The sequence below is a fragment of the Penicillium lagena genome, assembly GCF_028827675.1.
Source record: "Penicillium lagena strain IBT 129212 chromosome Unknown utg000002l_segment0_segment0, whole genome shotgun sequence".
Classification (NCBI taxonomy): domain Eukaryota; kingdom Fungi; phylum Ascomycota; class Eurotiomycetes; order Eurotiales; family Aspergillaceae; genus Penicillium; species Penicillium lagena.
Genome location: NW_026623223.1, coordinates 3686243 through 3710342, shown reverse-complemented (window position 1 = coordinate 3710342; position 24100 = coordinate 3686243). Strand labels below are relative to the sequence as shown.

At 51.0% G+C, this 24100-nt stretch overlaps 10 protein-coding genes across 10 annotated transcripts; 5 read left to right on the top strand and 5 right to left on the bottom strand.

Moving 5' to 3' along the window:
- Nucleotides 1-32: 32 nt before the first annotated feature.
- On the top strand, nucleotides 33-1449 carry N7510_004302 (uncharacterized protein; the record flags this gene model as incomplete). The annotated part of the gene is made up of 7 exons (XM_056976228.1): nucleotides 33-176; nucleotides 228-374; nucleotides 428-562; nucleotides 630-752; nucleotides 808-966; nucleotides 1022-1176; nucleotides 1233-1449. 7 exons carry the CDS (start codon nucleotides 33-35, stop codon nucleotides 1447-1449), a joined length of 1080 nt encoding a protein of 359 aa, XP_056836184.1.
- A 230-nt stretch (nucleotides 1450-1679) lies between these two features.
- Nucleotides 1680-3070, bottom strand: N7510_004301 (bestrophin family protein; the record flags this gene model as incomplete). Its single annotated transcript, XM_056976227.1, has 4 exons — nucleotides 1680-2082; nucleotides 2136-2237; nucleotides 2300-2887; nucleotides 2943-3070. 4 exons carry the CDS (start codon nucleotides 3068-3070, stop codon nucleotides 1680-1682), a joined length of 1221 nt encoding a protein of 406 aa, XP_056836183.1.
- A 614-nt stretch (nucleotides 3071-3684) lies between these two features.
- N7510_004300 (GMC family oxidoreductase) lies at nucleotides 3685-5298 on the bottom strand (the record flags this gene model as incomplete). The annotated part of the gene is made up of 1 exon (XM_056976226.1): nucleotides 3685-5298. One exon carries the CDS (start codon nucleotides 5296-5298, stop codon nucleotides 3685-3687), a length of 1614 nt encoding a protein of 537 aa, XP_056836182.1.
- A 440-nt stretch (nucleotides 5299-5738) lies between these two features.
- Nucleotides 5739-7459, top strand: N7510_004299 (uncharacterized protein; the record flags this gene model as incomplete). The annotated part of the gene is made up of 2 exons (XM_056976225.1): nucleotides 5739-5982; nucleotides 6054-7459. The coding sequence occupies 2 exons, from the start codon at nucleotides 5739-5741 to the stop codon at nucleotides 7457-7459; spliced, it is 1650 nt and encodes a 549-aa protein (XP_056836181.1).
- Nucleotides 7460-7830: 371 nt separating this feature from the next.
- Nucleotides 7831-8731, bottom strand: N7510_004298 (uncharacterized protein; the record flags this gene model as incomplete). Its single annotated transcript, XM_056976224.1, has 2 exons — nucleotides 7831-8661; nucleotides 8717-8731. 2 exons carry the CDS (start codon nucleotides 8729-8731, stop codon nucleotides 7831-7833), a joined length of 846 nt encoding a protein of 281 aa, XP_056836180.1.
- A 618-nt stretch (nucleotides 8732-9349) lies between these two features.
- On the top strand, nucleotides 9350-10549 carry N7510_004297 (Gfo/Idh/MocA family protein; the record flags this gene model as incomplete). The annotated part of the gene is made up of 1 exon (XM_056976223.1): nucleotides 9350-10549. The coding sequence occupies one exon, from the start codon at nucleotides 9350-9352 to the stop codon at nucleotides 10547-10549; it is 1200 nt and encodes a 399-aa protein (XP_056836179.1).
- Nucleotides 10550-11275: 726 nt separating this feature from the next.
- N7510_004296 (uncharacterized protein) lies at nucleotides 11276-12638 on the top strand (the record flags this gene model as incomplete). The annotated part of the gene is made up of 4 exons (XM_056976222.1): nucleotides 11276-11446; nucleotides 11508-11634; nucleotides 11692-11815; nucleotides 11870-12638. 4 exons carry the CDS (start codon nucleotides 11276-11278, stop codon nucleotides 12636-12638), a joined length of 1191 nt encoding a protein of 396 aa, XP_056836178.1.
- Nucleotides 12639-13114: 476 nt separating this feature from the next.
- N7510_004295 (FAD-dependent oxidoreductase) lies at nucleotides 13115-14731 on the bottom strand (the record flags this gene model as incomplete). Its single annotated transcript, XM_056976221.1, has 4 exons — nucleotides 13115-13531; nucleotides 13653-14023; nucleotides 14089-14357; nucleotides 14412-14731. 4 exons carry the CDS (start codon nucleotides 14729-14731, stop codon nucleotides 13115-13117), a joined length of 1377 nt encoding a protein of 458 aa, XP_056836177.1.
- A 3122-nt stretch (nucleotides 14732-17853) lies between these two features.
- Nucleotides 17854-21199, top strand: N7510_004294 (NRPS-like enzyme; the record flags this gene model as incomplete). Its single annotated transcript, XM_056976220.1, has 4 exons — nucleotides 17854-18141; nucleotides 18200-18601; nucleotides 18651-19145; nucleotides 19256-21199. The coding sequence occupies 4 exons, from the start codon at nucleotides 17854-17856 to the stop codon at nucleotides 21197-21199; spliced, it is 3129 nt and encodes a 1042-aa protein (XP_056836176.1).
- Nucleotides 21200-21736: 537 nt separating this feature from the next.
- Nucleotides 21737-23540, bottom strand: N7510_004293 (FHA domain protein; the record flags this gene model as incomplete). Its single annotated transcript, XM_056976219.1, has 3 exons — nucleotides 21737-22327; nucleotides 22379-22475; nucleotides 22531-23540. The coding sequence occupies 3 exons, from the start codon at nucleotides 23538-23540 to the stop codon at nucleotides 21737-21739; spliced, it is 1698 nt and encodes a 565-aa protein (XP_056836175.1).
- Between the last annotated feature and the right edge of the window lie 560 nt (nucleotides 23541-24100).

Below are 24100 nucleotides of genomic sequence, written 5' to 3'. Positions count from 1 at the left end.
ATACCGGCTACGGGTCGGCTTCATCGCAAAGCATGGCCGAGTTGAGCCTCGACGACCTGGCCCGCCAACTGTCCGATATTGAGGTCGCTCTGTTGCTGTGTCTGGTTGCCCGTGAACAATGCTTGATCGAGACCACCAACGCCTGTATCCATGATCTGGCGAAGGAACTGGCCTTGGTAAGACCGATCGATCATACATGGGGTAAATCCCGCTAACCCAGTGCATAGATTGGCTTGAGTACCTTTGATATTTCCTACTCCATCGTTGATTGTGCCTCAGCCACAACGATAGACGACATCTGCAATGAGATTCTGACCCCAGAGACGCGCAAAAGCCAGGGCCGCACATCGGCTTCGCGCATGAACACCGAAACGGTATGTACGAACGTTTTAAATATGGAACTGAAAAGGGCATCTGACGAGAGTAGTCAAGTAATTTGTCTTCATACAAGAGTCTGCGGGATCGTAGCAAGTCACCAATTCCAGGTACACACCCAGACACGAGCAATGTGGTCAACATGGTCATTGCCAAGAATTTCAACTTGGTCGGCGAGGACATTCAGGTCCAGATCCTGGAGGCGTGTATATCATCTCATGGCGAGACTTTTAGCCATGCTAACACCCGCACAGCTGATGCGATCTCGGAAGTTGGTCACGGAAACCGTCATCCTGAATGCGCCGGAGGACTTTCTCTTTGTGCCTCTCGTGGTACGGGAAGGCGAGCAGCTTCATCCGCCATTCAAGTTCCATCTGGTCTGTCACCATGTTCTCCTTGACATTCGATATTGACGAAGCTAACGAACTATAGACCGACCATTTATTCATCTCTCACTTCCACGACCCGGGCAATGGTTACGTCTACCTGGAAGATAACGACTGGCTTTCAGATGGAGAGCAATCAACATCCTCCGTCATTCGTAAGACAGCGAGCTATCACCAAAAGAAAAGCCCCAAAGTCGACCGAACAGTAAGCCTTGTTCCCTTGCCCGAATGGACTACTCATCTGACCAACATGGGTATAGATGATGGACAAACTCTCCGAAGCAAGTGACATAGTATCCGCAAGCGCAGAAGTAGTCCGGTACATCCAAGATATTGTCGTCTTCCTCCGCCTCAGCCGTGCAGTTGCCGGTGGTGTGTCTGCTAAAGCGAGCAATCATTTCTCCCGCTTTGCACAGTAAGTTTTGAGATCTTCCCCAATAAGGCATGTCCAGTTCACCAACTCTGAAACAGACTTCTGGCACCTCTGCACGGCATCGACTACCTCACACCCTCCATCGTCGCATTAGCCGCAAGGAAGGTGTTCCGCCATCGCATCGTCGTCGCCACGCCCGACGATGATCGCAGCCTCCAGTATGGAAGCGACTTGGTGGCTGTGTCTCATGTTCTGGTGGATGTGACACCTGATTCGATTCTGGACGGGGTGCTGGCACTAGAACCTCCAATATGAGTTGAAGCACTAGTTCTACATGACATCCTTTCCCATTTCTGTTTATGTATATAATTACCCAGGACCGCACGATACCCGAAATGGCTGTTAGCTCAGCCATTCCGACTAAACCCCCCCCTTCAGATTTCAAAAAAAGTGACTGAATGCTATTGATATGAAACAAGCGCCACAAAAGAACACAAATATATACTTCGAAGTACCAAACCAACCCTCTAGCCTTGCAGGATTCTCTAGATCGCCGACCTAGGCCTCAATTTCAAAAACAAATCTGGCGGCACAAACATCTCCTCGCGATCGCCCTCGTCTCCAGCGTCGAATGAGTTATCCTTACACCGTTCTCCATGACCAGCAGGCGCCGCGGTAGAAGCAGCAGCATCCTGAACCTTTGATCTCGCGCGCCACTCGTCCAACACAACATCAATCTCCATCTTCGAGTCGCCAACAAGGGCATCCATCTTGATATCATTGCGGTCATACCCAAAGGGATCTTCCAGCTGGGAGCCAATCCCCTCAATCCCGTAGAGAGTGAAAATCACCAGGCTGACGATGGGGATGGCCCACCAGCCCATCTCGTCGACCATGGCGAAGGGGAGAACGCAGCCGAAGAGCGCGAGGACTTGTTTTTGGTGAATTCTAACGAAACAATTAGCAAAGCAATTCCATAACAGGGCAACGGGGGAACAAACAGATGAGCCACCGGAATTGGCGTCAGCTTAATAGTCTCCATGCGCCCATACGCATCCACCAGCGCATTCAACTGCGCCTGCATCTGGCTCGCGCCAGGCGCACTAAACCAACCCCTATCCTCACCGCGCTTGATAAACCCATCCACAAAAAAGTCAACTGATACGGCAGACCCAATCCTTCATCTTCATGGCCCTCCAGACCAACGGGGAGCAACCCCGCATAGTCGGGGTTATACGCCGTAGTGCCGCGCTCGTCCATGTCCGTACCAAATGTCCCGCCCAGAACCCAGGCGGCCCCCCATTCAGCGCGGAGATGGTTCTTGACGGCGTAGGGGATGGCCATTAAGATGCGCACCGTGCGTTCGATATCTTCTCGCTCGGCCAAGGTGGGGGGACCGCGCGTGGTGTTGTAGCTATTTGTTATGGTTGTACGGACGAGATTGCGTACGCAAGTGTTTAGGGAGGTCATGCCGTTGCGGCCATCCCAGAAGCGGTTGTAGGAGGTTTGGTTGCGGAAGACGAGCATGAGGCCGACTACGATTGATAGAGAGGGGATCTGGAGTGGTATTAGTTGGGTGGTTGAGGGATAGAGAGAAGGAAAGAGACTGACGATACTAGTGGGTAAGCCCACCGTGTCGAAGATGTAATTGTCGAGATACACCACGAAGGCCGTGAACACGGCGTGGAAGAAGACGGGCAGCAAGATCGCAGCGTGGATCGCGCCCTTGATAAATCGGAAGACAAGTGGCCATCTATATATACAGAGTCAAACACGGCCCAGATGATCAGAGTAGAATAGGGTTATACCTTCTGGGCTTTGCGCGCGATGACAGCAGGTGCGGATGCGTCCTGCGGCGCCGGTGATGCCGGCCGTACAGCCCAGTGTTCTGGCGGCTCAGCGTCGGAGTCGCGGGCTCGCTGAAATTCAGTCTCATGTTTGCCGGTTTGGATCGTCCCTATACGCTGCCAAGAAGGCAGAGACGGACTTGATTGAGGTGAGGGGTGAGTGAGAGCTCTTGTCGACCCGATCGTGAAACGCCTCCCCTGAACACCCCTTGGAGCTGAATCTCACTCTGCGACTAAATGAAACGGGGATATCTATGTGGTTAGATACGCATAAGTGGGCTGTCTGTTGGCTTTTAGAGAATCAAAGGCATTGCTCAAAAAGACCTAGGTCGATGATAGGGAGTCGAGATTGCTATGCGGGGGATGCGCGATCGGCACGGTCCATAGTGTATCGTGGATACCAACATCAAGCCGAACGACTTGTATAACTACCTCAACTAATTTACATATAACGCTAAGCTCGATATGCGTGCAACCCGCGGGGTTCGAAGCTCGACTTGATTATATAAAGCACGCAGCCAATTTAGTGTCCTTTCTTAAAGGGCCGCTATCTACCACAACTGAGAAATTCTTACCAATGTCGTAAAAAAATGCAATTTGAGCTTTCTCAATGTATGGACAGAACTTATGGTCGCCTCGGGGAGGGTGCAAAAAGGGAGTAGTCTGATAAAATCAGTCTGAAAACCCCTGGTGAAAGTACTATCTATATATGAGAGCTGGGTGTCTTCTGAACACTTCGACCATCGCAGACGCTCCTCCCCACCCTCTCACCTACCAGCATACTACTCGCCATCGTATTCGCAGCCGGCACAGTCGGCAGCACACTCGCATCCGCAACCCTCAGCCCTTTCACGCCATAGACCCGCCCGCTCTGATCCACAACCCCCCCTTTGTCACGACTAGCCATTCGGCATGAACCGCAGAAATGGTAAGTTGTCGAATATTGAGCTTGTATATAGCCGTCCAGCATCACATCGTCGGCTATAATTTGCGAGGTTACGCTCAGCGGAGCTGTGAGTACGGTTTGCATGGCGGGTGACGTGAGCACGGCGTACGCAGTGCGCACAACCTCTCGTGCGAGAGCTCGGTCGTGTGGGGTGCTCAGATAATTAGGACGCACTACTGGCATCTGATTCGGGTCCCTGGAGCGGATCTCCACCACGCCGAGTGAAGTGGGCTTGTTTATATTACATCCAATTCCTGCAACATGACCGGTCTCTGTGCCCCCCAAGCTTCTTTGCGGCTGGCATCCTCGTGGCAAGGAATGATCCGCGGGCTGTGCGAAGAGATATGAGAAACAAACCATCTGCAAGTCGATGGCACCGGGATGCAGTGACGACGACCATCGCGCTTGCATCTGCAAGGAATAATCCGTGTCCGTGTAAGCACCGGGTCGTGGCCGCGCGACGAGTGGGATACATGGATGGTCGCTAAGATTCAATCCCACCGGCAGATCGACCAAAGGCGCAATCCCATGTCGTCCAAGTAGCTCCGCTGGACCGATGCCCGAGCGTTGCAAGATAGCCGGCGAAAATATTGCGCCCGCACAGAGGATGATTTCGTGGGTTGCGTGTATCTTGCGGCCGTTGGTCAGCACGACCGCCACGGCCTTGCAGTCCTGGAAGAGCACCTGGTCGACTTGCGAATTGGCTAAGATGGTAAAATTGGAGAAGTGCCGGATCGGGCCGATAAAAGTGTCCGCTGCACTGACCCGGGTGGAACCGCGACGACAGACCGGGGACGGACCAACACCCTCCGCTCCGGTGACCTTCAGATCCGGGATGTATTGGAGACCCCGAGACGTAGCGCCGTTGACGAAGGCAGCCTGAATCTTGCCTGCTTCGTTCATACTCGCTCTGACAATGGGATGCGGACCGCGTGTGCCTCGAGGGGGATCCCCTTCGAAGCCCTCGTATACAGCGACTGAACTCTCGAAATCCCAGCTATCATTCCCTAACGCAACCCACTCCCTCGCATCGGCGGCTGTATTTCGTAAAAACGTGCCTCCGTTGATACTGCTCCCTCCGCCCATAACCTTCGCTTGCGGGACCATCATCCGCCCTCCGCCAGCTACGTCGACTTCCAGATTCCAGTCGATCCTGGGATCAAAGACCTGGTTTTGGCCTGCCATGGGTACCCGGCGGGCATCACGCACACCATAGGGAACGGAGGAGATGTTGGTAGGGGATGTATCAATGTCGGGCCCGGCTTCGATGACCAGGACGTCAAAGGCCGGGTTCTCGGCAACCCGACGGGCCACAATGCAGCCCGCCGAGCCGGCGCCCACGACAATGTGGGTGAATCGGTCGGTGTGCATGGAACTACCAGTAATCAGTGATGGTTGGTTTTATTTTCACCTCTTCCCTGCGAGTTATACGTCCGGAATACAGAGAGTACTTTACTTACACTATAAACCAACCACTGATGTGCGGCCTTCTGGGTCAACCTCAGGGGCACATGCTTTCAAGGGCCAGACGGCTAAACGTCTAAATGGTTAGTATTGGTGAAGCCATGGGGAGAGGATGCGGGGAAGGGAGGCTAAACTGCTAAAAGGCTTCAAATTTCTCCCCTTAAGCTCTGAGGCTGGGGCAGACCACGGCGGTGTCTAATCCGCTTTGCCCCACAAAATGAATGTATCTGGGGACTGGAGTCGATTGGGTGGCGTGTGCTCCTCGCCGTGAGACCGTACATAAATAAATGATCATCAATCCTCCTGCGATCTGCTCGAATAATTTCACAGCAGTACGTATCTTCACCATGGCGGTCCAACTGTGGAAACATATGCCCGGGAAGGCACTCATGTTTCTTCTCAACCTCTTCACCGCTATTGCCCTCATCTTCGAAGGCTACAACCAGGGGGTTCTGGGCACCGTCAGTACGACGCCGGGCTTCATTGACATGGCCGGCATCGGGTCCGATGGTGTCGTGACCAACAGCACCAAGCAGGGTGGCCTGCTGGCAGCGTACTATTTCGGTGCTATGTGGGGATGTTTCATTGGAGGTAGGGACAAATCACTCACCATTCTTCTTTTTATTATCCGTGCTCTCATAGATACTGACGGATGGGAAAAGGTTGGCTGGGCGACAAGCTTGGCCGCAAGAAAGGTGTCTGGCTAGGCTCACTCTTCTGCACAATCGGCGCGGCACTCATGTCGGCCAGTCAAAACAGCAACATGTTTATCTGCGCGCGTGTCATTGCGGGAACCGGTATCGGGTTCATCAACGCTATCGTGCCGCCGTGGGTGAGCGAGCTCTCTCAAGCGCACGACCGCGGCTCCAACTTCTCGCTCGTCTTCGTCGCGAACTACGCCGGCATTGTGATTGCATACTGGCTCAATTTCGGTGTCAGGTCATACGGGTTGGAGTTCCGCTGGCGTTTCCCCGTGGCATTTATGGCGATTCCCGTGTTGATTGTTGTTCTTACTGTCTTCTTCCTTCCTGAGTCGCCGAGATGGCTGATGGCCAATAATCGCCGCGAGGAAGCGGTCCATATCCTGGGAAAGATCCGTGGCGACTTAGATCACCATGACCCTAAGCTTCTTGTCGAAGTTGAGCAGCTCGAAGCAACTGTCGAAGCATCGTACAACAAACGAAATAACCTTCTCAATCTCATTCGTGGCGGCCGGTACTCTGGGAAACTGCATCTTGGTCGACGCGTTGTCATGGGTTTGGCACTCCAGCAAATCCAGCAATGGACAGGTATCCTCGCTATCGCCACCTGGGCTGGGACACTGTTCGGCCTTGCAGGCTTCGATTCCTACAAGTCAGCCTGGCTGGCCGGTCTGGTCAACAGTTTTGGTATTTTGGGCACCGCCGCTGCATCACTGGTTATCGACCGCATAGGCCGAATTAAATCCCTCATGATTTCTTTCATCACTCAGGGTATCGCCTTATTCCTTGTCGCTGCGCTGATCAAAACGAGTCAAGATCACCAAGCCACTGATCCTGAAATGGCATCTCGCCTAGGTACTGCCGCAGCAGCCTTCGTTTTCGTCTTCCTCTGGTTCTTCACCATGTTCAACATCGTCCCATGCTGGATCTATGGCACAGAAATCTGGCCACAGGAAGTACGTGCGAAAGGTTACTCGTTCACAATTTTGGGCTGGGCGATCGGATGCGGAATGAATACCTTCGTGATTCCCATCATGCTAGCTCACTTGGGATGGGCCACCTTCATCTTCTTTGGCTGCATGAACATCCTTGCTATGCCACTGGTATGGTTCTTTTATCCCGAGGTCGCTGGTAGATCACTTGAAGAGGTCAATCTACTGTTCACGAGCGAGAGCCTACTTGTGAGCAAGAACATGGCGGAGTATCATCGGCGCATCGATGAGGCTGGCGGTAACATTGCGGTAGCTGCGCGAAGGCTGTTCGACGAGGTTGATGGCAATACAGATCTTGATCCAAGAAGGGTGCTCGCGGCGGAGGGCGAGAAGAAGGGATCTTTTCATGTAGAAGGGGTGCCGAACGAAGTCTAAGGAAGATACGCTAGGCTGGCTGCAGATTATCAGTTCTGAATGAGAAGGACATTGTCTTCGTGGATCTTCCAGAACTCGTTTGGTTGAATTTGTTCTTGTTGGACATTGTGTTATACATGAGAATGGTATAATTTTACATTTTCGGACCAAATAAAGTATGTATCAGAGAGATCTGAAGTCTTCTATGCCCTAGTTGGCTTTTAGAGGCATAAACCTAGTTGACAGCTAGCCTGCTCATCGCTGACGGGGACAAATTCAGCCAAAGATACTCATTTTATTGACAGAGCCCCAGTATCTCTCTTCGCAACCGATGAAATTACCGTGATAAGCAATGGCAAATCCAGCGCATCGAGCTATGCTAATGGCCAATGCTAGCACGAAGTTGCTAAATTCGCTGGATGCTTCCAAGTACTTGCCCCGCCATCGACCAACAGATCCTGCCCTGTATACCACCCACTGGCGCTATCGCAGCATAGATACAAGATAGCGCCTTTCAATTCCTCGGGCATCCCGATCCGGCCAAATAAAGTTTCCTTCTCAAACTGGTCCACCAGTTGCGGTTGCTGTTCTTGCAATCCTCGCATCATATCCGTCATCATGTACCCTGGACTTAAGGAATTGACTCGGATTCCATACGCCGCAAGTTCCATGGCCATGGGTTTCACCAGCCCTTTGACAGCTGCTTTGGATGCTGTGTAGCAGCTGATCTGCTGCGCACTGGAGGCAATGTACGTTGCGATGCTGGCGATAAAGACGATTGAGCCAGTGGTAGGTTGCGCTGCTGGCTCGCTGCCGTGGAGGTATTTGTACCGCGCGACCATGCTGTTCGCACAAGCCTGTGCCACAAGGAAGGAACCGGTGAAGTTGACGGCAAAAGTGCGCTCGATGTTCTCATCGGTGGTCGTGAGGAAGGATTCGTCTGTCACCACGCCCGCGGCGTTGATATTGATATCAATCCTTCCAAACTCCCCTTCGATCTTTTCAATAGCGGCAGTGACCTCGGGACGCGAGGTTATGTTCGTGCGGTAATACTCCAATTTGATGCCATGGTCGTCTCGCAGTGCCAGAAGAGAAGGCGAGGGCTGGGGGAGGATATCCAGCACGGCGATGTTGCAGTTTGCGCTCGCCAGCGCGGTGGCAAATGTGAGGCCTAGGCCGCGTGCTGCGCCAGTGAGGACAGCGGTCTTGCCTTTGAGCGTGAACTGTAGATGTTAGCAGGAGTCAGGTACACAGTAAATTGCGGTCAACAGCACGCACAAGGTCTGTTGCCATAGCGAAGACTATCAATGGTGGGTATGAAAGTGCAGGTAGGTGAATAAAATATTACACAAAGAGTGAGTCTAGCGGAGTGGCTTTCGTGTTGTGGCCGACGGCGTTTGCTTTTATAAAAAAAAGTTAAGCGGCTTGAAGAATGCCAGGGTCGGTATACAATCTGAGGGGCATAACTTCCACAGGGAAACATATGGGGCACGATGTCCCCGCAGTATCAGTATCGCTGTCCATATAGATGGTCTGAGGTACTTTGTGATAGGTCATTACCTGCTCTAAAACGGCACTTTCTGGGCGCTTTGACCATCTCAAGCTTGAGCGATGGTTAAGCGGTTCTTAAACGGCTAAACGGTTAGAAATCGCCTAAATGGTTGCAGAACACCCCCAAGGCTTATGTCCGGGGAAAGACCGGCTACTGATAAAATGATAGAACAAGACATGGAGAAACCTCGATGGTTGAACTGCTCTTCATCTGTGACGATTTCCAATCTCTGCTGGCATTTCTGAAAACTCACGTCTGCGGAAGCAATCACACGTGCATTATTAGAAGGAGGACCAATCATTTCCAAAACCTAGACCACTATCAGAAAGACTTTCGGCACAACAATACATACGTAGCCCATGATGGCGCAGGGACAATTCACCTGCCGCTGGGCAGCGCTCTCCCTGTCCAACATCGCCTCCGTCTTCCTACCAGACCTGCTCCTCCCCCGGGAATCTTCCACGTCCATCAAGCATGAACTCGTCTCAGTCAGTACGACCGGCGGCGCCTCTCGTGCAGCCGACTGGTTGACACAACACAAAATACCTGATGCCGAGTCCGTCACTATCTACCACTCTTGGGAAGAAATGCTGGAAAAGGGAGACTTCGACGTCGTCTACATCTCGACACCACACCCCTTGCACTACTCCCACGTGCAAAAAGCCCTACAATGCAAACGCAATGTGCTCGTTGAGAAACCAGCAACGATGAACCGTGCACAGTTCACTCGACTGTGCCAGTTAGCAAAAGAGCGAGATGTCGTGCTCATGGAAGCGATGTGGACGCGCTATCTCCCTGCTACGCTCTACTTCCAGCACGAGCTACTTCCGCGCATCGGCGAGGTGAAACGCGTCTATGCCGAATTCAGTTTTCCAATCGTGTCTCCAGATTTAAGTCCGGAAAGCCGATTTCTCGACAAGGCGGCTGGAGCGGGAAGCTTGTTGGATCAGGGCGTTTATGCATTGACGTGGGCGGATCTCGCGCTAAATGGCCTTCCATCCAGTCAAGACAGGACACAAACCGAAGTTGTGCATGCGCATTCCATGCCGGTCCCTAGTGCTTACGGGGAGGTGGATGATATCAACACCGTGATACTCGCCAAGCTACAGAAAAATGAAAACGGCAGTAAGCGACCGCAGGCAGTCGCTATAGTCACCACGAGCATGACTCTTCCTGGCTCCAGCAAGCCAGCCTTCTATCAACGGTTACAGGCCACAAAAGCAGCACCGGCTGTACGTATCGAAGCCACCAAAGCTTCAGTATCGATTCCCTTCCCTCCTATCAGACCTCAAGAACTACACGTTCAGTGGTATGATGAGGAGCATTTGGATGAAGATGGCATGGAGACGGAAGAGGTGATTGAAAAGCCCGTGGAGAGGGGTTGGGGCATCTGGTATCAGGCTGATGTTATCGCGGAGAGAGTGGCGAGGAGAAAGGGGGGTCCTCAGGGCATGGGTGAGGTAGTTGGCGAGGAGGAGAGTGGGAGGGTGTTGGGATGGATGGACCGTGCTAGAGAGATGGCGGGCATTGTGTACGATGTAACACTTGAGAAGGTGTGAACGGGGGATGTGACGAGTTCAAATTCCAACTGCCAATTTATTATTTTCCTGTCGCCGTCTAGCAGAGCCCCTTTGTGTTAAGCCGTTGAGAAACTTCGACATTCCATCACACTCCCCCATATATTTATTCATCACAGTTCACAAATTGTCCACGTGAATGACGATCACCTATTCACTGTCTGGGTGTCTGGGAGGTTCGCCTTTTGTTGATAAGCATCAAGCAGCGAAGTGGCCAGCTCTCCTAACGTTACAGATGTGGTAACATCTGTTGTGTGGCATAAATAGCAATTAGCTTATGGAACCCAAAGCATTCTTACTTTACATTAATGTACAGAATGAGAGACTTCTGTTCTCTGCTGTCTTCGCGGCTTCGAAAAGGGGCCTAGAACATCTCAGTCCTAACAAGACTTTATCAAACTACCCTATGCACTGGGCCCGCTACTTGGCATCTTGGAATCCTGTTCAACCGAGCTGGTTGCCCCCTTGGGTATGTAGCTAGAACGCCCGGTCATAGTCTACAAAGGAAACCCAGCCCGTACTTGGACTCAACCGATTCTTCGCCTGCGGGGTAAGCGAAGCCATCATAGTGAGATGTCCCTTAACAAAACAATATAGCCTGTATAAATGATCGTAAGGCCCCCCACCATCTTACATTCATATCCATCGATATTTGCTAACCCCACTACTCACTTCCTTTGACTTTCAGTTAACGGAGAAAACGAAACGATGGCTTCGGATCTTAACAACACCATTGATTCTTTAGAGAATCAGCTGCAGGTTCTCACCACCGCAGCATTGGAAGATGAATCTAGTCGCAAAAAGCTACTTGGTGTCGTCATGAAAGCTGTAGCCGAGCTCGAAGCTCCTATTGAGACTATCTGGCGGATCATCATGTCGGTAAGATGATAAGATGCCTGGGCCTGTTGCGTCTCGCTCAATACTTATCTTCACTTCCCAGCCGCATGCCCCCGCCGCGTTGATGGTTCTGATCAGAATGGGTATTGTCACACACCTGGCCAAGACTGGTGTGCCGAAGTCAGCCAGCGAGCTAGCAGCCTCATGTGGTGGCTCGGAGCTAGTCATTGGTTAGTATCTCGGTTTGCTATACTGGGCATGACAGAGTTGTCTGATACGTTCCACAGTTAGAATGATGCGACCATTGGTTGCATTGGGAATCTTTCGTGAAACTGAGGTGCAGACGTATGCCTCGACTCCTATTTCGGAATTGCTCGTGGCTCCTCCACTGCTTGGTGGCTATCAATTTATGTCAGTGATATGGTGCTCTAACCATTTTCAGCGTAGGGATTAATAATATTATAGGTTCGCTGCCGCAACCCACTCTCTCGCCAACATGCCCGCTTATCTGGAATCGACCGGCTTCAAACATGTCGATGGCGCTCCTGGTCCCTTTCAGGCCACAAAAAATACGCAGGACGGCATGTTCCAATGGCTGGCCAAAGACCCTGCCATGATGAGCAACTTCAATGCGTTCATGGCAGGTTCTCTGGAGACCCGCAGTGATTGGTTCAAGACATTTCCGGTAAATGAGATCCTCCTCGATGGTGCAACTACCCGTGATTCGGAGTCTACCCTCTTGGTCGATATCGGAGGAGGAGAAGGCCACGACATCTACGCTTTCCACAAGAGCTTCCCGGATGCACCTGGAAAACTAGTGCTCCAAGATCTCCCTGAGACGATTGACAATATTAAATCTCTGGATTCAGCCATCATCCGACAGAAGTATAACTTCTTTACGGAACAGCCAGTGAAAGGGGCACGCGCTTATTACTTGCGGTACATCTTCCATGACTGGCCTGACAAAGACTGTATCTCTATAATGAAGAATATTGCAGCAGCAATGAAGCCAGGCTACAGTAAGCTTCTGATATTCGAATGGGTTCTGCCAGCAAAGGAGACGCCTCTATATCCTGCTCTCCTCGATGTGAACATGATGGCATTGTTGAATGGAATGGAACGCACAGAAGAGCAATGGACTAATCTACTGACACAAGCGGGGCTGAAGATAAAGAAGGTCTGGAGTGCGGGCATTGATTCAGAGGGGTTGATTGAAGCGGTATTGGATGTATGATGCAATTACCCTAGGTTTAATGTTACTAAACAGCTTCTTATGAAACTCTATATCTTAAAGCTCTAGTAGTTTGGCGGCGATTTTCTCTATTAGTAAGTCTCCAACTTCATCCTTAGCTGAGAGCCATTATCCGTGAAAGACCTTTCCAATTCTAGCGGTCAAAATATTCACTGTTGAAGTTCGACCAAATTCATGTTATCATTGTCTTTTCATCATATCATATAATGGTTCAACAATGCCCCAAGGTTCAAGCCATCCCTTGCATTTTCCAAAAGGCCTGTGGCTTAAAAATAAAATCACACTCTACTCGGCAAGATAGACAAGCAAGAATCAAGCTGCAAACGGAGGCTTGAACCACCCGTCAGGCAAAAGAATGAAGACTCATTATGGGGCCTGAATCTTTATACACAGCGGCAAGTTAAGGTATTTCCAAAAAAGACAAAATAATTGTTTTCTTACCTGTCTCATCCAAAGCCCTATAGATTGGCCCTATTTTGACCAGTAGATTTTGCTGAATGCATTTCATCCTGGAAAAGGCACGTCCTCGGTTTGCTGGGCATATCGACCATTTGCAGAGAAACAGCAGATGCATATGTGCTTTGCCATTTGCTAAAGATATGGTCAAATGTTAAATTAGGGATTTGGTTCGTTGCCGCCTCCTTGTGCTCTGGAGTTTCCATCGCCTCTAGTTGCTGTCGTTGGTTAGCATTTTCGAGAAGCCACTGAACTCTTGGGATGCGCTGCTGTTGCACTGCCTCAAAGACCAAACCGAGCTCCATTGAAGATGGTCGCCCGGGAGTAAGCGGAGACGATAAGGCTTTGAACAAGCAATTCATCAACGAAGCCGCACTTTCAATGGCGGAATTGGCTCCTTGACCAGCAATTGGTAAGATCTAGAGAAGGGAAATTAGTCTCGGGCCATGACGGTTATTAATAAATCCTATCTAATATATCATAATGATAGTGATTTTTACTTTTTTGGGAGTGGGAGGAAGGGTTCAGGAAAGGGCTTACTTGGTGGCTCGCATCTCCAATGGTTAACATTCTTCCAAAATACCATTTGCTGTGCACGTACTCTCGTAGCGGGGTATAAAGTGAAGTCAGTTTACGGTGATAAAGATCCGCGAAGCGAACACCTGGTGCGATATGGTCATTCCAGTGTTGTTGAACCACCTTTGCTTCATCCTTTCTCGTGAATTTAGGTATTCCAGTGCCATAAAATGTCTGGTCCATATGGACATTAAGAAACCAGTATGTTCGGTCTTTAGGGCCGGCGCCAATGACATATGAGGATTTCTCACGAAAGGTGTAATGTACGCTGTCACTAGCGATTCCAGGGACAGCAGTCGACATGCCAAAAATGCACGCATAAGTTGCCGGTATCTCTGAGGTTTGACAGAGTATACCTTAGTATACACGATAACTGCGATGCTAGGAGGCCAGCACTCACTGTCGTCCTCTAGATAGATATGTCCAACGCCAGCTTCATGCGCATGGCGCTTTATCTCTTGTCTGATAACCGAGTGGACTCCATCAGTCCCCACAACAATATCCGCACTGTATGTCGACCCGTCCTGTGTAATTACTTGAGCCTCGTGGTCGGCCTTGATTACGGTTGTAACCCGTTTTCGCGTCAAAACCTTGGATTTATCCCTAAGGTGATCAAACAGTACGTGAACGAGCATTGCTCGATCGACAAATATAACAGGATATCCGTGCCTATCCGCGAAGAATCAGAGCAATGTCATCTGAAGGAATATGGACTCTACAGACCTCTCACAGGACAACCTATGTAAATCTTCTATCGACCGCAGTACTTGTTCATCCGGTCCATGATAGTAGGCCTTATCAACTGGATTTTCGGATAGCTTCAATAAGGTCTCGTAGCAGCCCAGTTGATCAAGAATCCGGAGGCCATTTGGCGTCAACCCGACGCCACCACCGACGGGCGAAGAGATTTCGGGGTATGCTTCTATAAGAAGATATTCAATCCTATTTCTCTCTAGCATGAGCGCCAGAGTGAGTCCAGCGATACCACCTCCAACGATAATGACTTTGAAGAGGGTTGATATTTGTGCTGTTGCTGGAGACATAATGAGAAATTGAAGATTGGGGAAAGAGAATGCGATCCTGAGTCTGTAGAACAGTACTAGGAGGGTAGGAAATCTATGAGAAGAAAAGAACCAAAAAAAGGAGGGGCTGAAGAAAGATCAACCGATTGAGCTGTTTGATGAACAAGGGTCCATGTGCGTTCTGTCCGAGGCACTAGGGCTGACAAGGCCAGTTCATGACAATACGATCTACTATCGTCAAAATACATTCATTTGACGAATCCGCTAACACTAATAGGGTATGCAACTCACAGGCTCCACTTTCAAGGTCAAATCCCTCCAATTATCACGCCGGTTTGTCTTTTCAGCCCATCTGTCAGGCTGTGCTTGTTATCAGACTAAAGCACTAGTGTCGACCCCACCGTGTTCCCATTCAAGTTCAGCCGACCCCGCTCCCTGATTCCTGGGACCCAACCATTATCAACCGAGATTTTGACCCGTTTAGGCATCCGGTTCGTACACTCGGTCCCCATGGTCTACATCTACAGAGGGCAACCAAGTGCTAGCTGTGCCTTGTGTCGGGCACGACGCCTCAAGGTATAGAGAGACTCCAACCCGTTCGGATAAGCCGCTAACTCGACCAGTGCGACCAACGGCGACCGTCGTGCTCGCAGTGCCTTCGGGTAAAACGAGAATGCTCCGGGTATCGAGATCTCACGGCCGTGCGGTTCTATGATCAGAGCGAGGAGGTCATCGGGAAGGCACAGAAACGGAGTTCGCTCCCGAAACCGTCAACCCCATCAAAGCCGTGTGCTCCAGAGCCAGCGCCATTGGTGCTGACGCCTATATCGGTTCCATTGGATGATCTTTCTTGTCGAAGCCGCCGAAAGAAGTGTGATGAAAAGAAGCCTCGTTGCGCCGCATGTATCCGTAACAAGCTCAGATGCAAATGGCCTGCCGAATCAAGTGGCCAAGTCTCGGCGAGATTACCGCGAGAGACCACTAGCGCGGCGACTCGTGTTTCTCAAACGAGACGGGTTGCACAATGTGGGCATCCTACGGCTGCTGTTTCGTTATCTCAGGTCACCCAAGAACAGCAAACCATAGTACTTTTATCCCCACTTACAACAATACACATAGGTCGCTTAGCCATTAGACGGGTAACTCCAGCCAAGGCCCTGACACAATCCCTCATGTCAGATCTTGAACAGTCCTCGTATCTGTTCGATATTCCCTGCCGACTGGGGAATGATGATGCTATAGATACTGCTGTCCAATGTGTCACGATTGCCTTTCATGATTTATGCACCTCTAGGTCGCCACATGGTTCCATTTCGCCTTTTCTCATCTCTCTCCACACGAAAGCATTGAAGAGCCTTCGACATGCGTTTGACGATCCTGCAAGATCTCGCTCCGCCGAGACCCTTTGTGCGACTGCCCTGTTATGTCTCTTTGAGGTAAGTACTAGGCAAGGTCGTGGGGAGATAAGAGTGTAGATTCTGCCCCCCGAGCTTAGACTGACATTGCCACTTTAATTAGTATCTGAACAAGGATGTGAATCAAGCATGGGTTCACCATGCATCTGGCATGGCTCAGTTGATAAAACACCGTGGACCCGCGAACTTTACGACAGATTTCGAGAAGTCTCTGTTGATGAGTCAAGTAGGCATCATTGTCAGTACGAACCGTTTACTGCTCTTACTTAGAGCTGACTCCCGGAGTAGTTAACAGAGTCTTTTTTCAACAATACCCCTTGTTTCCTTGAGCAAGAAGAGTGGATGTGTACGCTACGATCTTCATTATCCCCCGACGACCTATTCTCATCCCGCAGCAAAATGATCATTGCATTGTATGAGATTATGATACCTTTTGCACGTATCATCGCAGAGTGTTCGGTTTTCATTATGGATCCCAACTTGAATGATAGGGCACTGCATAACTCTCTGCGACAGAAGGTCTTTGAGAAGCGCCAAAACCTTTTGCTTTGGAAACACAAAATGTGCGAACAAATGCTTCTCGACAGGCAGCGGAAGGAACATTCACAGGATACGAGCTCTTCACCTGATGCCTTGCGAAGGCTAGAGAATCTTCTGACCGGTCAAGCAAATATATTGCTATGTAACCGGCTCTGCGTTGCTCTCGATCGAAATTGCGGTCATCTTCTGGAACCCCAGACGCAGAATCTCGCTGCCTCTATGCTATGCTCCCAAGCTTCTCATGGAAACAATATCCGAGAAGTGAATATCACACTCAGCCTTGCAACTGCGCATGCAGTCCTACAAACAGCGGAGGAGTGGAATATGTCAATAAGAAATTTAAAAGCGGCAACAGACGCGTCACCAGATCCGGTGGAAGCTGCAGTTTTTCGAAACTATATGGAGCTGGTGGGAGTCAGAATGAGCAGGTAACCTTCTGCTCAAGATTCATCATAGAGAAGTTGCAAATAAAGTACGATGCAATATGGCATTCCATGTCCCTCTAGGACCGGTCCTTTTCAGCTGAAAGAAACTCGATTGTAAGGATATATATACAGAAAGGAGAACAGCCTAGATTCGCTGGTGGTCATGGTCACTTAGCCGATGCTCGTGAATAGCAAAACTGTGGTGATCCCAGCTTGCATTCTGCATCTTGGATACAAACCCTCCACAAATCCCGGAAAAATCGTCGTTTCGCTTTCCCTAGCCGTCTCACATCTGGTCTCACTTTGGAAATAGGCGCCAACCTTACACTCTGGACAATACGTTCTTCATGCAAGCTGGATCACTTTGTTTCCATACCCGTGTCAAAAAACAAGGCAGTGTTTGGACTACTTATTCTTACTGGTTTAAAGTACCCAAAAGAACCCTTAGACACTGCAAGTGTACTTTCCGAGCCTTTCCAGAAGAAGTAACAGGATCGGAATTTCTCTTATCATTTAGCCTCATGTCTGGTTCCGGGTCGGCCGGTGTAAGGCGTCCCGGGCTGAACTTTGTTATCTAAGCGCACTTTTCAAAGAGCGAACGCTCCCGTTGAGCTCCTTGCACTTGACAAGCGGCGGCCCAAGCGCAACGCAATACTATATCTTAGAATTCCTCCCTGCACGAGAGAGTAGATGTCTTTTTAACCGCTGAGGAAAACAGAAGTGACTGTCAAGAATGACTTACGACTCAGATTTAAAAATAACCATGGACGATTTTAATCCTTGCGAAGAGCTTCTTCCAACCATTGTGGACCACTATGCCGCGGTCTATCCGGATAGGATCTATGCGGAGTATCCAAACGTGACTACAACCTACGAGAAAGGCTATCGCAAGATCACGTATCGGGATTTATCTAACGCCGTGAACGGGCTCGCATGGTTCTTGACCAATACACTCGGCCCCGGCGACGGCACGGAGACGTTGCCCTACGTTGGCCCGAACGATCTGCGGTATCCGGCTCTTGCTGTCGGTGCTATGAAGGCTGGTTATCGGGTGGGTGAGAAAACTTGGACTGTATTGGAAAGAATTTCCAATTACTGACGACTCCTAGATATTCTACACCTCGCCACGCAATAGCGTCGCGGCCCACCAAAGTCTTTTGGGCGAGCTGCGATGCAAAAGCTTCCTGACGCCGACTCCATGGCCCCCAGCTGTATCCATCATCATAGAGTCTATTGACCTGAGAGTAACTGAAGTCCCTAGTGTTGATGAGCTTCTGAAAACCGAGTACCCCATGTTTCACTTTGAGAAGACCCTCGCTGCGAATGCATTGGATATCTGTATGGTCATTCACACTTCGGGTTCGACTGGAATCCCCAAGCCAATTTTCTTCACCCACAATACCGTTTCAACAAGCATGAAAATGAGCCGATTGGATCCACCGGAGGGTTTCGACAGCCTGGATCGCATGACAGAAGGAAAGCGATTGTTCATGACATTCCCACCTTTTCATGTAAGACGAGCCCCAGGTATTCATATTGTATAAAGCTAAGTCTAGCAAGGGTGCTTGCCTTGTTTGCCACTTGTTCTATGCGATTCCATTCGGGACAGTGATTATTTCTCCGATCTCTACAACGATTCCTTCGGCCCGCGGGATGGTCGAAGCAATAAAGCAGACCCAAGTGGATGGTGGCTTCATAATTCCTTCAATCGTTCAGGAACTGGCCCAGGAACGTGAACTCTTGGAATTCTGTGCCCAGAGAATGGAATTTCTGATCTTCTGCGGTGGAGATTTACCACAGAATATTGGAGACCCAGTGGCCGCAAAGATTAAGCTAATCAACCTGTACGGGGCCACGGAGTTGGGCCTGCTTCCTATGGTTTTCTCTCGAACTAACCGTGGGCCGGAAGATTGGAAGTATGTTGAAATTCATCCAGACATGGGTATCGAATTTCAGCACGTCGCAGACGACCAGCACGAGGTAGTTGTTGTGCGTCATCCAGATCTTGAAAAGCATCAGCCAACATTTGCCTACCGCAACTTTTCGGATTTGCAGGTATACGGCAGTCGGGATCTGTTTGTGCAGCATCCGGATCCAAAGAAAAAAATCTTTGGAAATGGCAAGCCCGGAAGGATGACATTATTGTTTTTCTGAACGGCGAAAAGACTAATCCCATTTCCATGGAGCAACATATATTGTCGAGAAATCCACAAGTCACTGGTGTCTTGGTTGTTGGCGCGCAGCGATTTCAGGCCGCTCTGCTGATCGAAATAGACACAGGCGGGGAAGAGATGTCGCCGTCTAAGCGCACTGCTCTTCTGGAGGTTGTTTGGCCCAGCATAGAAGAGGCCAACGAGGTGTGCCCAGCACATGCACGCATTTTTAAAACGCATGTCCTGTTCACTCGCCACGACAAGCCAATGCTCCGTGCGGGAAAGGGTACCGTACAGCGCTCGGGAACACTAAAATTGTATACGAGAGAGATTGATGCCCTGTATGCTGAAGCAGAGAGCATTCTTCAACCCAATGGAAGTATCGGTCCAGGCAAGAGTGTGGATCGCAGAGTCGTGTGTGATTTCATTAGGTCCACAGTCCTTGCCATCACTCAATGGACTGAGCTGGAGGATACGGAAAACATGTTTATTCGGGGCATGGATTCCCTGCAGGCAGTTACCATCTTTCGAATCCTCCGCCATGGCCTTGAGATGAGTGCCATTGATGCTTCGTTGATCTATATGAAGCCTTGCATCTCCGAATTCACAGATACCATCATGCAACTGAAGAAGAACACTCTACCCTCTGCAGAGACAGGGCCTGCAAACAGACTCGAAGAAAGACAGAAGATGTTGAAGCTGTTTCAAGAGAAGATCGACCAGATCAAAAAGCCATTGTCACAGCCTGCTGTACCTGCCGAGTCACACCATGTGATTCTTACCGGAAGTACAGGTTCCTTGGGGACCTTCATCTTGCGTGATCTTCTGGCCAATCCCTCAGTAGGTCATGTCTATTGTCTGAACCGGAGAGATGGCGCCCACTCAAAACAGCTTGAGTCTAACAAGACTCATCATCTCGGGGCCGAGTTTGATGACGCCCGAGTGACATTTTTGAAAGTCGACCTGTCCAAAGATCGGTTTGATCTACCGGAAGAGACTTTTCAGACTCTTCAGGATACTACGACAGCGGTCATTCATAATGCCTGGCCAGTCAACTTCAACATGTCTCTGTCATCCTTTGAGCCGCAACTATCCGGAGTGGTCAACCTCATCTCATTCTGTGCCTCTGCAGCTGCCCATCCCCGTCTGTTTTTCATTTCATCCGTGAGTTCTGTAATGACGCATATCTCCAAGTCCGGGGTGACCCCGGAACATGTAGTCATCCATGACTCTCCCACACCGAACGGGTACGCCGAGAGCAAGTATTTGGCGGAGCTCCTCCTCGACTATGCGGCCAAGAAGCTGATGATTCCCCTCTCTTTGGCTCGTGTGGGACAGATTTCTGGTGCGGTGAAGGCGCCTGGCCTCTGGAACCCAACCGAGTGGTTTCCCAGCTTGGTACTGAGCTCATTGTATATCGGTGCAGTACCAGCATCCTTGGGCCCCGCGATGGGCCGCATTGACTGGGTGCCAGTCGACCTACTTGCCAATGTGATTATCCAGCTTGCACTCAGTCAGACTTCTGAGTCTGGGATAGGGGCCGTGGAAGTTTTTCATCCGATTAACCTCCATGCCCTGTCTTGGACCACTTTCCTCCCGACTGTGCTTGAGGCAATCCGCGCAGTAACAGACAAGGATCTAGACGTGATCCCACTGGAGAAGTGGGTTGCCCTCGTTCGTCAGGATATGGAGGACAAGAGCCGAGACAACTCCGGAGACAATAGGGATTTGCAAGCGTTGCTGAAAGCCAACCCAGCCGTGAAGTTGTTGGACTTTTACGAGCAACTTGAGGCGCAGGACCAGGGTCAAACCCCAAAAAACGAAGCACGGATTTGTGTGCCGAATGTTCTGGACACAACACAAACAGCGGAGAAAAGCGATGCGCTGCGCGCAGTCCCGGCAATCAAGCGGTCGTGGTTTATCAAGTGGGTCAGTGAGTGGATATGCGAGGACTAGGTGTAACTACTGTAAGTAACTTAACTTCCGTACAATATCATCGTTATGTTATTTTCGAAGAATTCCTGTAATTAGTATTTCTTCCTAGGTTACAGTGGACATCAGACTTTTGTTTTAGTGTGAGTAGCCATAGTCGGCGTGTTTAAATATGGTCAGCACTGTAGTCCATTAAGAAGCATCGATCATGTCTGTAGCCTTCATGCTTCCTTTTCTGGACTTATGCTTAAGAGCACACGGCCGACTCTTAGGAAATTGAGAGCTCTTAGGAACCAGACCTGAAAGAGTGCGAAGATGGGTATATTGATATGCCCGAATAAGGGGAATACAAGAGAGAGAGAGAGAGAGAGAGAGGCAGACAAGAACGGAACGCCGCGTCGCCATGAAGAAAGACAATCGGATGGAAAACAGCAGATCAGCGCTATTGAAAGATGCAGGCGATGGGCAGTTCATGCAGACATGAGATGAAATAGTGGACACGCAGACAACGAGCAGATGCGAAACGAATATTGTGGAGTGAAAGAAGATAGAAAATCCATTTCATGGCATCCCGGCTCGTCCATCGAAGGCGAGCGGCCCCGAATCGTTGCGTGGTGTCATTGGATTATCGTCAGACGTTTCGGAGCGGATGGGAGTCTCGGACCGAAGCTGTGAGGGCCGCCCCGGAGGGACGCTGAGCGGCTGGGTTGGCTGCCAGCCGGGGATATTGATGGTCGCGCTGCGGGCGAGGTCGTCGTTGCTTGAGTCGGGGGCTGGAGAGCTCGAGCTCTGGTTGTCAGGTACTTCGGTCACCGGTGTTGCGCCTTCTTCCAAGATCGGGAGATTCTCTGCCTCGGTGGGTGGTTCTGCTCCATCGGAATTGCTGCCTTGCTCGCCGGTCGAGTTTGGCAAGTCTGCGGGCGACTGGGTCTCAGATCGAGGTTGGTCTCGGTCTACCGCTGCTGATCCTTTTTCCCCTTCGTCTTTTCCATCGTGGTCATTGGAATCGTCAACCTCTGCGCTCAGATCCGTGAATGCACGGCAATTGGGACACTGGAACATGGGGTAATCCGGCGAATGCAGCAAGCGACTAATACATTTATAATGCCAAACGTGGGCACAGGCAGCCATGAACAGGCACTGGTAGGGTCGCTTCAACACAGTTAGTATCGGCACAAGAGATGGTAAAGGAACACAACGCACCAGGACAGATCCGAGGCAGATGGAACACTCGCGACAACCGGAGTAGTCCGCGGTATCACCTTTGCCAAGGTTCTTAATCAGACTTTCGGTGTTTTTGCTGAAGCACACAGACGATTAGCCTTGCGCCAGATTCACAGTCGATCCATACGTACTTGAACTCATTGGGCTGCTGTTGCCATGACCGATTGCATTCAATCCGGATCCGCACACACCGGAATATCATCTCTTCCCCTCCGCGAAAGTCGATTCCCAGCTGTACAATATCGCCGTCCTTGATGGTGTAGAGTCGCGACACCATATTCGGCTGGCTCAGACGCATATGGTTCAAAAAGGTCCCCGACGAGCTTCCAACATCCTTGATGTGCCACTGACCATTGACATACATAAACTCGCAGTGTTTCCGACTGACGACCTTGGATTTGAAGCCCACGGGCGCATCGGAGGGCTCGCCTGGGTTGGGGATAGGGACGCCATCTCGCTCGGAGTACCGACCAACCTTGATCACACAGCTTTCGGAGGGTAGTGTGCGTGTAATGGGGACAAACGGTAGCGAGGGCCTCGAGTTTTGCAGAGAGTCTTGGTAAGGGAAAAATCGGATGGTGGCCTTCTGCTTCGGTTTCGGCGAGGTCGCCTCGGCCATCACGGCATCAGTCGGCTCTGCCGACTCGCCCTGCGTCATGGAGGGCTCGGGCGATGAGCTGGATGGCTCCGGATTGGCCGTCCGGTCTCGTGGTGGTGGTGGCCGGCTTTGCACGGCGGAAGCACTCCTCAGCCGTGCCATGACGTGCGGTGTTTGCGTCGCAGGGTCAATGGAAGGCGTGGATCGTGCCGAATCGGTTGAGGAGGCTTGGCCGGCGTGGTCGAGGACTCGGGAGCTGGAGGTGGGAGCCGACGTGTAGCGGGACAGGGCTGGGTGGTCCGAGTCGGGGCATGGGCCCGCAGCGGTCTCCCCGTGCAACGGCGTGGAGTCCGGACCGGCGTTGGAGGTCGGGGACCGCCAGGACACGCGACTGCTGAGACTGTTGCGATGGGAGCCCCGGGTGGATGAGGAGAGGTGATTCTGGGTATACGCGCGGAGCTGGCTCAGGCGGCGCAGACGCCCGGGGCGAGGAGCGTCAGAGGAGATGGTCGAGGCAGCAGTGGTGGCAGTTGAGGCCGACATGGACGCGTTAGCAGCAGGCATGCAAAGTCAGACCGACCGTCGTTGTCAGGCCTAGCATCTATAGTTAATGTGGGTGAGGGAAACCGATGGGGATGGGGGATGTGCGGCAGGATGTGGAGAGGAAAAGAGCAGCGCAGGGACGGCGGGGGAGTGACAGGCCGAGCGGAACAACGAGCGTGGCTGACCTGGGTCGATGATTATGTGAGGATAATGTTCGCTGGTTCATCGCAGGATCATCGTGCGTAGTCTAGTTCGCATCCTGGAATATATCCTCCCTATGCCGGGAAGCAACTAATCGTACGTGTGATCGCCTCTTGTGATGCCTGCGATGATCGTTGAGTCCTCGGCCGTGATAAGCAAGCTAGCTGCCCCCTCTCCCTCGCTCCTTCCTCTGCTGCTCTTCTCCCACCGCTGGGCCTCTTCGCCTTTGTTGACCCTCTTCCTCCATCCAAAGCTTATCACCCATCACGCGCCGGTCCTGTGTTGCCCTGCTCAACTGCACTCCCGTCTTTTGCTTCCCACCCTCCCCCAGCCTCTTCAACCTGCAACTTCCCCCCCCA